At 39.9% G+C, this 13,790-nt stretch overlaps 1 protein-coding gene across 1 annotated transcript in view; it reads right to left on the reverse strand.

Moving 5' to 3' along the window:
• LOC133243938 (ATP-binding cassette sub-family C member 4-like) overlaps nt 1–13,790 on the reverse strand; it is a 230,057-nt gene that overhangs the window by 189,513 nt on the left and 26,754 nt on the right. Inside the window, 3 exon segments of the mRNA XM_061410646.1 lie at nt 6,776–6,939; nt 8,430–8,519; nt 12,162–12,386. Coding sequence (XP_061266630.1) covers nt 6,776–6,939; nt 8,430–8,519; nt 12,162–12,386 — 479 coding nt within the window.

The following is a 13,790-nucleotide window of genomic DNA, read 5'->3' on the forward strand; positions in this document are numbered from 1 at the left end:
TCATTAGCCAGACTCATCAAGGAAAACAATGGAGAAGAACAAAATCAACAAAATTTATAAATGAAAATGGAAAAATCACAACTGACAACACAGAAATACAAAGGATCATAAGAGACTAGTATCAGCAACTATATGTGAATAAAATGGCCAACTTGGAAGAAATGGATGAATTCTTAGGAAAGTACAACCTTCAAAAGCTGAACAAGGAAGAAATAGAAAATCTTTACACCAATCACAAACATGAAAATCAGAACTGTAATTAAAAATCTTCCAACAAATAAAAGCCCAGGACCTGATAGCTTCACAGGTGAATTCTACTAAAAATGTAAAGAGGTAACACCTATCCTACTCAAACTCTTCCAGGAAATTGCAGAGGAAGGGAAACTCCCAAACTCATTCTATGAGGTCACCATCACCCTAATACTGAAACCAGACAAAGATGCCACAAAAAAAGAGAAAACTACAGGTATCACTGATGAACACAGATGTAAAAATTCTCAAAATTCTAGCAAAGAGAATCCAACAACATATTAAAAAGACCATACATCATGACCAAGTGGGCTTTATACCAGAGATGCAAGGATTCATTGATATTTGCAGATCAATCAATGTGATATACCACATTAACAAATTTAAAGATAAAAACCATACGATTATCTCAATAGATGCAGAGAAAGCCTTTGACAAAATTCAACATCCATTTATGATAAAAACCCTTCAGAAAGCAGGCATAGAAGGAACATACCTCAACATAATAAAAGCCATATATGATAAACCCACAGCAAACATTATCCTCAATGGTGAAAAACTGACAGCATTTCCCCAAAAGTCAGGAACAAGACAGGGATGCCCACTCTCACCACTACCATTCTACATAGTTTTGGAACTTTTGGCCACAGCAATCAGAAACGAAAAAGAAATACAAGGAATCCAGATTGGAAAAGAATTAAAACTCTCTCTGTTTACAGATGGCTTGATCCTCTACACATAAAATCCTAAAGACACCACCAGAAAATTACAAGAGTTAATCAATGAGTATGGTAAAGTTGTAGGATATAAAATTAATACATCGAAATCCCTTGCATTCATATACATTAACAATGAGAAAACAGAAAGAGAAATTAAGGAAACAATTCCATTCACCACTGTGATGAAAAGAATAAAATACTTAGGAATAAATCTACATAAAGAAACAAAAGACCTGTATATAGAAAACTATAAAACACTGATGAAAGAAATCAAAGATGACACAAATAGATGGAGAAATAAATCGTGTTCATGGATTAGAAGAATCAATATAGTGAAAATGAGTGTACTACCCAAAGCAATCTATAGATTCAATGCAATCCCTATCAAGCTACCATCATTATTTTTCAGAGAACTAGAACACATAATTTCACAATTTGTATGGAAATATAACAAACCTCGACTAGCCAAAGCAATCTTGAGAAAGAAAAATGGAACTGGAGGAGTCAACCAGCCTGACTACAGGCTATACTACAAAGCTACAGTCATTAAGACAGTATGGTACTGGCACAAAGACAGAAATATAGATCTATAGAACAAAAAGAAAGCCCAGAGATAAATCCACACACCTATGGATACCTTATCTTTGACAAATGAGGCAAAAATATACAATGGAGAAAAGACAATCTCCTTAACAAGTTTTGCTGGGAAAACTGGTCAACTGCCTGTAGAAGAATGAAATTAGAACACTTTCTAACACCATACACAAAAATAAACTCAAAATGGATGAAAGATCTAAGTGTAAGGCCAGAAACTATAAAACTCCTAGAGGGAAACATAGGCAAAACACTCTGACATAAATGACAGAAAGATCCTCTATGACCCACCTCCCAGAGTAATGGAAATAAAAGAAAAGAAAAAACAAACAAATAAACAAAACAAAAACAAATGGGAACTAGCTAAACTTACAAGCTTTTTTACAATGAAGGAAACTATAGTAGGAGAAATAGTAGCAAATGAAGCAACTGAAGAATTAATCTTAAAAATACACAACCTGCTCATGCAGCTCAATACTGGAAAAATAAATGACCCAATCCAAAAATGGGCCAAATAACTAAACAGACATTTTTCCAAAGAAGACATACAGAGGGCTAACACATGAAAAGATTCTCAACATCACTCATTATCAGAGAAATGCAAATCAAAACCACAACGAGGTACCATTTCATGATGGTCAGAATGGCTGCTATCAAAAATTCTACAAACAATAAATGCTGGAGAGTGTGTGGAGAAAGGGGAACCCCCTTACACTGTTGGTGGGAATGCAAACTAGTACAACCACTCTGGAGAACAGTGTGGAAATTCCTTAAAAAACTGGAAATAGAACTGCCATATGACCCACCAATCCCACTGCTGGGCATATACACTGAGGAAGCCAGAATTGAAAGAGACATGTGTACCCCAATGTTTATCGCATTGGGTACTGTTTACAATAGCTAGGACATGGAAGCAACCTAGATATCCACTGGCAGATGAATGGATAAGAAAGCTGTGGTACATATACACAATGGAATATCACTCAGCTATTAAAAAGAACACATTTGAATCAGTTCTAATGAGGTGGATGAAACTGGAGGCTATTATACAGAGAGAAGTAAGTCAGAAAGAAAAACATCAATACAGTTTATTAATGCATATATATGGAATTTATAAAGATGGTAATAATAACCCGATATGTGAGACAGCAAAACAGACACAGATGTAAAGAACAGACGTTTTGACTCTGTGGGAGAAGGTGAGGGTGGGATAATTTGAGAGAACAGCACTGAAACATGTATATTGCCATATGTGAAATAGATGACCAGTTCAAGTTTGATACATGAAACAGGGCAATCAACGCTGGTGCATTGGGACAACACAGAGGGATGGGATGGGGAGGGAGGTGGCAGGGGTGCTCAGGACGGGGGCGGGGCACATATATACATGTGGCTGGTTCAAGTCAATGTATGGCAAAAATTACCACAATATTGTAAAGTAATTAGCCTCCAATTAAAATAAACAGACTTATTTTAAAAATTAATCAAAACTGACTTTGTCCTTGGACACTTATAAATTAATGGAAACATTGAATTAAAAATAAGACATGAATATACATACTGGAAAAATCACTCTAACCCAAGCATAACAAAAATGCACGCAGTGAAGATTGAGCCTGTAGGATTATTACTATTTCAATTCAGTTCAGTTCAGTCCCGCAGTCGTGTCCGACTCTTTGCGACCCCATGAATCGCAGCACGCCAGGCCTCCCTGTCCATCACCAACTCCGGAGTTCACCTAGACGCACGTCCATCGAGTCCGTGATACCATCCAGCCATCTCATCCTCTGTTGTCCCCTTCTCCTCCTGCCCCCAATCCCTCCAAGCATCAGAGTCTTTTCCAATGAGTCAACTCTTCACATGAGGTGGCCAAAGTACTGGAATTTCAGCTCTGGCATCATTCCTTCCAAAGAAATCCCAGGGCTGATGTCCATCAGAATGGATGGGTTGGATCTCCTTGCAGTCTAAGGGACTCTCAAGAGTCTTCTCCAACACCACAGTTCAAAAGCACCAATTCTCAGCCTTCTTCACAGTCCAACTCTCACATCCATACATGACCACAGGAAAAACCATAGCCTTGACTAGACGAACCTTTGTTGGCAAAGTAATGTCTCTGCTTTTCAATATTCTACCTAGGTTGGTCAAAATGTTCTTTCCAAGGAGTAAGCGTCTTTTAATTTCATGGCTGCAGTCACCATCTGTAGTGATTTTGGAGCCCAGAAAAACAAAGTCTGACACTGTTTCCACTGTTTCCCCATCTATTTCCCATGAAGTGATGGTTCCTGATACCATGATCTTAGTTTTCTGAATGTTGAGCTTTAAGCCAACTTTTTCACTCTCCACTTTCACTTTCATCAAGAGGCTTTTGAGTTCCTCTTCACTTTCTGCCATAAGGGTGGTGTCATCTGCATATCTGAGCTTATTGATATTTCTCCTGGCAATCTTGAACCAGCTTGTGCTTCTTCCAGTCCAGCGTTTCTCATGATGTACTCTGCATATAAGTTAAATAAGCAGGGTGACAATATACACCCTTGACATACTCCTTTTCCTATGTGGAACCAGTCTGTTGTTCCATGCCCAGTTGTTGCTTCATGCCCTGCATACAAATTTCTCAAGAAGCAGATCAGGTGGTCTGATATTTCCATCTCTTTCAGAATTTTCCACAGTTTATTGTGATCCACACAGTCAAAGGCTTTGGTATAGTCAATAAAGCAGAAATAGATATTTTTCTGGACCTCTCTTGCTTTTTCCATGATCCAGCAGTTGTTGTCAATTTGATCTCTGGTTCCTCTGCCTTTTCTAAAACCAGCTTGAACATCTGGAAGTTCACAGTTCACATATTGCTGAAGCCTGGCTTGGAGAATTTTAAGCATTACTTTACTAGCATGTGAGATGAGTGCAATTGTGCAGTAGTTTGAGCATTCTTTGGCATTGCCTTTCTTTGGGATTGGAACAAAAACTGAATTTTCCAGTCCTGTGGTCACTGCTGAGTTTTCCAAATTTGCAGGCATATTGAGTGCAGCACTTTCACAGCATCATCTTTCAGGATTTGAAATAGCTCAACTCGAATTCCATCACCTCCCCTAGCTTTGTTCGTAGTGATGCTTTCTAAGGCCCACTTGACTTCACATTCCAGGATGTCTGGCTCTAGGTGAGTAATCACACCATTGTGATTATCTTGGTTGTGAAGATCTTTTTTTGTAGAGTTCTTCTGTGTATTCTTACCATCTCTTCTTAATATCTTCTGCTTCTGTTAGGTCCATACCATTTCTGGCCTTTATCGAGCCCATCTTTGCATGAAATGTCCCCTTGGTATCTCTGATTTTCTTGAAGAGATCTCTAGTCTTTCCCATTCTGTTGTTTTCCTCTATTTCTTTGCATTGATCACTGAAGAAGGCTTTCTTATCTCTTCTTGCTATTCTTTGGAACTCTGCATTCAGATGCTTATATCTTTCCTTTTCTCCTTTGCTTTTCACTTCTCTTCTTTTTATAGCTATTTTTAAGGCCTCCCCAGACAGCCATTTTGCTTTTTTGCATTTCTTTTCCATGGGGATGGTCTAGATCCCTGTCTCCTGTACAGTGTCACGAACCTCATTCCATAGTTCATCAGGCACTCTATCTATCAGATCTAGGCCCTTAAATCTATTTCTCACTTCCACTGTATAATCATAAGGGATTTGATTTAGGTCGTACCTGAATGGTCTAGTGGTTTTCCCTACTTTTTTCAATTTCAGTCTGAATTTGGCAATAAGGAGTTCATGATCTGAGCCACAGTCAGCTCCTGGTCTTATTTTTGCTTACTGTATAGAGCTTCTCCACCTTTGGCTGCAAAGAATATAATCAATCTGATTTCAGTGTTGACCATCTGGTTATGTTCATGTGTAGTCTTCTCTTGTGTGTTGGAAGAGGGTGTTTGCTATGACCAGTGCATTTTCTTGGCAAAACTTTGTTAGTCTTTGCCCTGCTTCATTCCGTATTCCAAGGCCAAATTTGCCTGTTACTCCAGGTGTTTCTTGACTTCCTACTTTTGTATTCTAGTCCCCTTTAATAAAAAGGACATCTTTTTGGGGTGTTAGTTCTAAAAGGTCTTATAGGTCTTCATAGAACCGTTCAACTTCAACATCTTCAGTGTTACTGGTTGGGGCATAGACTTAGATTACTGTGACATTGAATGGTTTGCCTTGGAAATGAGCAGAGATCATTCCGTCATTTTTGAGATTGCATCCAAGTACTGCATTTCAGACTCTTTTGTTGACCAGGATGGCTACTCCATTTCTTCTGAGGGATTCCTGCCCGCAGTAGTAGATATAATGGTCATCTGAGTTAAATTCATCCATTCCAGTCCATTTGAGTTCACTGATTCCTAGAATGTCGACATTCACTCTTGGCATTTCTTGTTTGACCACTTTCAATTTGCCTTGATTCATGGACCTGATATTCCAGGTTCCTATGCAATATTGCTCTTTACATCATCAGACCTTGTTTCTATCACCAGTCACATCCACAGCTGGGTATTCTTTTTGCTTTGGCTCCATCCGTTCATTCTTTCTGGAGTTATTTCTACACTGATCTTCAGTAGCATATTGGGCACCTACTGACCTGGGGAGTTCCTCTTTCAGTATCCTATCATTTACTATTTAATAATGTTTAAATAACTTCAGTATAGGTACACTGTGCACAAGGACAATCTACATATTCAGGTGTAGTGCTGAGAGGGTCTGGAAAATCCCATAACTTTTCCTGCTTCAAGATTATCCTTCAGCTTAAAGTTGGAGCTACCACTGGCTAAACTAAGCCTGAAGGGTCTACAACACACACAAAGAAGAGATCAGAGAAGGCATTTTATTTTTTAAACAAAAGCATCCAACAGATTGTAGTTGTCACCAAATATATGTTGCTGCTGCTGCTGCTAAATCACTTCAGTTGTGTCTCACTCTGTGCGATCCTAGAGATAGCAGCCCACCAGGCTCCCCCATCCCTGGGATTCTCCAGGCAAGAACACGGGATTGGGTTGCCATTTCCTTCTCCAATGCACGAAAGTGAAAAGTAAAAGTGAAGTCGCTCAGTCTTGTCCAACTCGTAGCGACCCTATGGACTGCAGCCTACCAGGCTCCTCCATCCATGGGATTTGCCAGGCAAGAGTCCTGGAGTGGGTTTCCATTGCCTTCTCCAAAATATATGTTACCTATTTTTGAAACCAGTGTTTCACTTACCGGAGTGATGAAAACCACATCCCAAAGCAGCTTTGCAACAGCAGAAGGAAAATGAGAACTGCCATCCCAGCAAGACAGGATATTCCTGTTTCCATCCAGAGCAGGGCAGTCACTGCAATTGCCTGCAGTGGCCCCACCCACAGATAGTGCAAGAACACTGTTACCTTAAAGAAAAAGATAAGCCTTCTTAGGATATTATAAAAAACAACACAAGTAAGGACACAGTATAGAAATAGTATGCTTGTACAAACAAAGGTCCGTCTAGTCAAGGCTATGGTTTTTCTAATGGTCATGTATGGATATGCGAGTTGGACTGTGAAGAAGGCTGAGCACCAAAGAATTGATTCTTTTGAACTGTGGTATTGGAGAAGACTCCTGAGAGTCCCTTAGACTGCAAGGAGATCCAACCAGTCCATTCTGAAGGAGGTCAGCGCTGGGATTTCTTTGGAAGGAATGATGCTAAAGCTGAAACTCCAGTACTTTGGCCACCTCATGCGAAGAGTTGACTCATTGGAAAATACTCTGATGCTGGGAGGGATTGGGGGCAGGAGGAGAAGAGGACGACAGAGATGAGATGGCTGGATGACATCACTGACTCTATGGACGTGAGTCTGAGTGAACTCCGGGAATTGGTGATGGACAGGGAGGCCTGACGTGCTGCGATTCATGGGGTCGCAAAGAGTCGGACACAACTGAGTGACTGAACTGAACTGAAGGAAGATACAGGAACCAAAACAGAAATGATCACAGTGGGTTTTAAACCTGCTAAAGCATAAATCCACACATCCACCTCAGATGACACTGTTCTGGGGCAGCACAGGACTGGCCAGGGAGAACCCAACCAGCAGCACTGGGAGGAAGATCTGAATTTTATTCACAACACAGATGAGCTCAGGGTTTCCCCAAACTCTCTTTGTTCCAAAATTCAGCCACCATCTCCCCAGGAGAGCCTATATTATGGTACCTCCTACTCTCTCCAGTAATTACTTAAGTATTTACCTCCCTGACAGGCTGTGGCTTTGAGGTGGGGGGGGGCAAAAACTAAGCCTAATTTATCTCTGAAACTGAGTAGAAGTCTTACTTCATGTTTGATGAATGAATAATTGAAGGAGAAGTGGTCTAGTGCAGTACAGATCTTACCAACAGCTACAATGCTCTGGGTAATGTGGTCTATTCATAAAGTAAGTGGGAAAAAAGAGTGTGAGGGGATGGCAGAGAGTAGGTTGTATCTGGCTGAGGACCATCTACTTGGCATTATTCCTCACGGGCTCCCTATACAGCAGGCACTGAACAGGGAAAGAACAACCCCTGCCCACCAGGCCTTCATCATCCAGAGGAGGAGGAGGACAGCCCAGCAACACCAACACCATGTGCCAAGAAGGGCCATACCAGGAGGACCCCTAGGGACACTAATCAAGCTGGGAAAGAATCCTGCTGCCTATTATTAGAAAAACAAAATTCTCATCCACAGGACAACACACATTGTTATATCTAAGCTGTATACAGAAGACATGAGAGTTGGATAAAAAGGACTCTTGTCTTAGGTCCTCAACAGGACCCTGGCTGACACCAAACCCTGGCACCTGGCGTCCCAATAAGCTACACTCAGTAAGAAGGATGGGAAATGGAAGAGGATCCCTCAGGGGCAGCTTACCTGATCAAACCTGTTCACATCGTTGGACAGCAGGTTGACTATCTGGCCTGTGGTGGTCTTCCCCATGGCTGAGCTACTCAGACGAAGTACCTAGTGAGAGAAAGATACAGAGAATTGGATTGCTAAGGTGATACCAAGTCAATCTTACAACATAGCAAAATGGAGTGTTTTCATGGGATCTTGAACAGTGCTAGGACAAAGAGGGTGACCCCAAACAGCAGGATTCTAGGGACCTACATTCATCCTTTTTCTCCCCAATGTGGCACAGCCCTACCCACAAGAACAGCAAAGGGAGGAGCAGGAGGTATAAGCAAAATCCCCCATCCTGTTTCTCAATGAACTTGAACCTGCCTGAAGGATAAAGGGATGTTGATTTAGACTTCAGAACAAACCAAAATAAATTTGAGCCAAACTAGATGTGAGTGGAAAGGCTGCCTTAAAGAAAGAAATTAGAGGACTTGGATGGACTATAAATCTGGAATTGATTCTTAATTCTATGTGTGACCTCATTTAAACCCTTTGGGCTTAATTTATTCATTCTGAAATGAGTGATTATAATGTTCAAAACTGTTTCTGTGAGGAAACTCTGTTCTTAATGCCAGTCTGCTGACTTTACAAAAAACACATCCTCTGCTGCACAATTCCTTTATTTGTTAAGAAAAATGCCCTAGAGATCTGAGGAACATGAACAGACACCATGAGCTTCTTCAAAGACCACCAATCAGATCCAAACAGAGTCTCACGGTTCATAAAACTGTTTCATTTAGTCCTCAGGTTAAACAGAAAAATCAATGATAAAGTGGGAATGTAAAACAACATAGCTGCCATAGAAGACAGTATGGCAGTTCCTCAAAAAACACAAAATTAGCATATAATACAGCAATTCCACTTCTGGGAATGTACTCAAAAGAACTGAATGTGTGAACTTGAACAGATATTTATACACTTGTGTTCAGAGCAGCAATGATCACAACAGCCAAAAGGTAGAAACAACCCAAATGTTCACTAACAGATGAATGGATACAGAGAATGCTGTATATACCTATAATGGAATATTATTCAATTGTAAAATGGAATTAAATCTGATAGCTGCTCCACCATCAATGAACCCTTAAGACATTGTGCTACATGACATAAACAAGACACAAAATGACAAATATTTTATGATTCCACCTACATGGGACACCAAGTCAAATTCAAATATTGAAATAGAATGGTGATACCTGGTAGGGGTGGGGTGGTGTGGCTGGAGAATTAGTGTTTATTGGATAGAGAGGATCACTTTGCAAAGATGAAATTCTGGAGATGAAGAGCAGTGTTGATTCCTCAACAATGTAAATGCTCTTAATGTCACTAAATTGTTGTTGTTCAGCCACTAAGTCAAAGAATAAGAACTCTTTGCAATGCCATGGACTGCAGCACAGCAGTCTCCTCAGTCCTCCACTATCTCCTGAAGTTTGCTCAAATTCATGTCCATTGAGTCAGTGAAGGTATCTAAACATCTCATCTTCTGCCACCCCTGTCTCCTTTTGCCTTCAGTCTTTCCCAACATCAGGGTCTGTTCCAATGAGTCAGCTCTTCATGTCACTAATGTCACTAAACAATGTTCCCCAAATTAGTTAAAATTGTAAATTTTATGTTGTGCATATTTTATAATAATTTTTAAAAAACAATGACCAAAAGCCAAAAGTAACTTTACCAAATTTGTAGAAATGACAAATCATTTTATTTATGACACATCCCACAAGATCATTCAAAGTTCATAAAAAGAGCCTAAAAATTTCCCAAAGGTCACATTCCAAAGTATTAGTAGGAAGAGGAAGAAAAACAGGTGGACAATGGCTCACCTGTGCAGCAAACAGTGAGCTTTGCCTGAACCATGACCTCACACCTAACAAGGTTTTCACAGTGCAGTTCTGGTGAAATTTCACACATACTTATGGGAGCTAAGCACGATCTAGAAAGACAAACATCTAGCTAACTTGTGGAGAAATCTGAGTACTCTTCTCCTAAACAGTGAAAGGTGCAAGAGAATAAGAAATATATGATGGGGGACAATGAAGAACCCTGGCTAGAGTGTACAGTCACCACTGCCATTTCCATGTCACCCAGGAGGAAACCAGCTCTTGTGCCAAACACACACAGTGAGATGCCAGGGGCCCTGGGTTCATACAGCGCTGAGATTAACAAGAGTCTGCTCAAGGAAAGATGAGGAGAAGACACTTTACATTTTGTCAAGCAAAACATTCCCAAGAAACAGAAGCTCTAGATAAGCAGTATAAGTAGCAACTAGGTAATAGAAGTGATAATTTCAACTTAAATTGTTTGGTTTTAGCTTTTGATTAGGATTTTATCTTTTAATAAAAATTATATGTATTAAGGTGGACAACATGATTATTGTTAAAAATATACATTGGGAAATGATTTCTGTAGTAAAACCAATTGACTTATTCACACTTTATGTAGTTACCATTTTGTGTGTCTCCTGAGAACACTTAGGTCTTCCCTTTTGGCTCAGCTGATAAAGAATATGCCAGCAATGAGGGAGACCTGGGTGTGATCCCTGGGTTGGGAAGATCCCTTGGAGAAGGAAAGGCTACCCACTCCAGTATTCTGGCCTGGAGAATTCCATGAACTACATAGTCCATGTGGTCAGAAAGAGTCGGACACTACTGAGCGACTTTCACTTTCACACTTTCACTTGAGAACACTTCATATCTAGTCTCGCAGAAAAATTCAAGTATATAATACAATTAAATAAGGATTTTTTTTTTAAAGCAAATAACCCAGGGCAACAAGATACTGAGAAACAAGTTTACACAGAGCCTTTCAACAGTTGACATGGTGTATCTGTGTCAATTTCTTTGTAAAGACACCTGAAATCCTAATTCCTTTTACACTAGCTAAGATCAGGGTAACTATGAAATAGTTGTGTGGCATTTCTCAATATAAAAATCACTGAACACATCTAATCAGGTCTTATTAAAACTTCTATAATGCATACTAAAGAGAAAAAGGAAGCATAGTATTATGAAAATAACTTGAAAGAACAGCAACAAATTCTCTCCCAAATTACTAAAGACAATGGAAATTTTCAAGTTTTATCAAAAATATCCAATTATTGTCTTTAGTGCCAATAAAACAATTGTAACTATAGCATATAGCATATAGTGAGTCTGTATTAAGCCTGAGTTATATTTATATTTTTCTTTAGTAACACAATTGTACTGAATGTGATTAAATGGGCTATTGAAAAATATAATCATTCCCTTTCTCAAATCCATTCTGTTCTCCAAGATTTAATTTTATGGATCCAATCCTGAAGTTCACTTTTAAATACAGCTTTGAAGGTTTTAATGAACAACAACAACAAAATTTCCAGAAATACCACTATGAGAATTAGGCATAAAAACATTGAAAATCAATGGGATACCTTAGATACTTTAATTTTTAATTAGATTTTATTACAGATTTAGTGGATATTATGCAACAGTGGCTAAAAATTATGTGGCTAAAAATCATAAAAGGTAGCCCTGATCCAGTCTCAGTAGAAAACTTTTTATTATATATTGGAAAAGCAACAACAAAAAACTTGACTTGGTGCAAATACCAAGCTTCTCCAGTAAAGTACAAATGATCCCAGTTACAAAATGTTTAGTTTACAGAGAACTTTCCCTAAATGTTCCTGATCCTTCAGGGGAGGTACACACAGTTGTACCTAGCGACACTCACCTTGCGGTAGATCATATGGCACACGGCTACTCTCAGCCTCATCCCCACACGCTGCATGTGGTAGAAGTACAAGTGGTGCAGAACAGCCCACAGGAGCACGCAGGCGCTCAGCCCTGCCGCGTAGCCGTAGGCTTCGTGCAAAGTGGCAGAATCGGAAAGATGGTACTTTTCAACATAGCTAATCATTTTCCCCAAAAATATGGGTTGAACTACTCTGGTGCCTTCCTAAAAGAAAAGAAAAAAGTCTTAATTAGAAATGTCAGTTTTTCTTTACACAAGATTTACTTTTATCATTAGCATATTTAAAATGCATTTTGACAAAACGTTACATTCGTGATTAATTTAAAAGAAAAATATGCAGATTTATTATCTCCTATAAGACAAGCAGGCAACAGTTTAACCTTAAGGCAAAATTTTCCATTCAAACATAGTAAAGCCTTAGTACATTGTGCTTAGCACACCGTGGGTGCTCAACAAATATCACAAACAGGCTCAATACCAACTGAGCCTTAAGATGAATAAAGAAAAAGGTGGCAGAAGAAGAGGAAGAAATCTGCTTCCACAGGAACAAGCCTGCTGGCAGCCTGCCCCTGTCCCCCATACTCTCAATGTCCCAGCCCAATAGAAAGTCAATGTGGTTCACATATGGGAGACACACTTTCATCACCTTCTTCATGAATCCTTATGAAGCGAGACACTGGCACAAACACATCCACCCTTTTCTACCCCAAACTCCACATGTAGATCCAGGGAATGGAAACCAGCTTTGGCTGGAGTACCACAAAGAAACCAGGCTTGGCAGCTCTGCAGGCTCTCAGCTCCCGAGAGCACTGCCTCACTATGCCTCTACCCTCTAGAAGTTGGAATGTTCCTTGGAGTAAAAAATTAAACATGGTGGAGGCCAAGCTAAAAAATCATGTCTCCATAGTTCTTGATCCACCATCCACTGAAGTTGGTGGTTTGGAAGAAATGTTACCAATCCTCTCTTTCCCAAGGCCTACACCGATTGACTCAGAGTGCACTGAGGCTTCCACCCTGAGTAAGACTTAGGGAAAGCAAGTTTCTTTCCCAAAGAAAAAGGCAAAGGAACGGCAACACCTACCCACCCTGCCAAACAGCCACTCCACCTCACAACCTACTTCCTCTCTCTAGTCACCCCTTGAAGGCCCCCTTCTTCTTAGGTCCCCTTCTTCACCATCAAGGAAAATCACTCAACAAATCCAAGTTACCAAAACTAAACGCCTTGGGCCGCAATATCATTTCCTCCACAGACTTCTCAAAAGACAAAATTCCAAAAGTTTGGAAGTCTTTCAGGAACAGGGCTTTTCCTTTTTTTGGCAATCCCGCCTTACTAACACAGACAGGGTAAGCTTTGCTTACCTGACCAGTATGCTTTGATAGCTCTCTTCTGTCTGTCTGAAGCTGAGGAACACACACACAAGAGGAGGGAAGGAGAATCCATAACACCAAACACCAAAAAAAAAAAAAAAAAAACAAGCATTTTCTGCTCAGCCAACCAGTGCCTGATCAGGATATTTATCAAAAGATGTCCCCATCCCTCACATGGGGGTCTCATTAAACCTTAACATTCCTGTCTTGTTCTACACAAATGGACACATGCACACACAC

This window comes from Bos javanicus, unplaced genomic scaffold (genome assembly GCF_032452875.1).
Source record: "Bos javanicus breed banteng unplaced genomic scaffold, ARS-OSU_banteng_1.0 tig00001600_1, whole genome shotgun sequence".
NCBI lineage: Eukaryota > Metazoa > Chordata > Mammalia > Artiodactyla > Bovidae > Bos > Bos javanicus.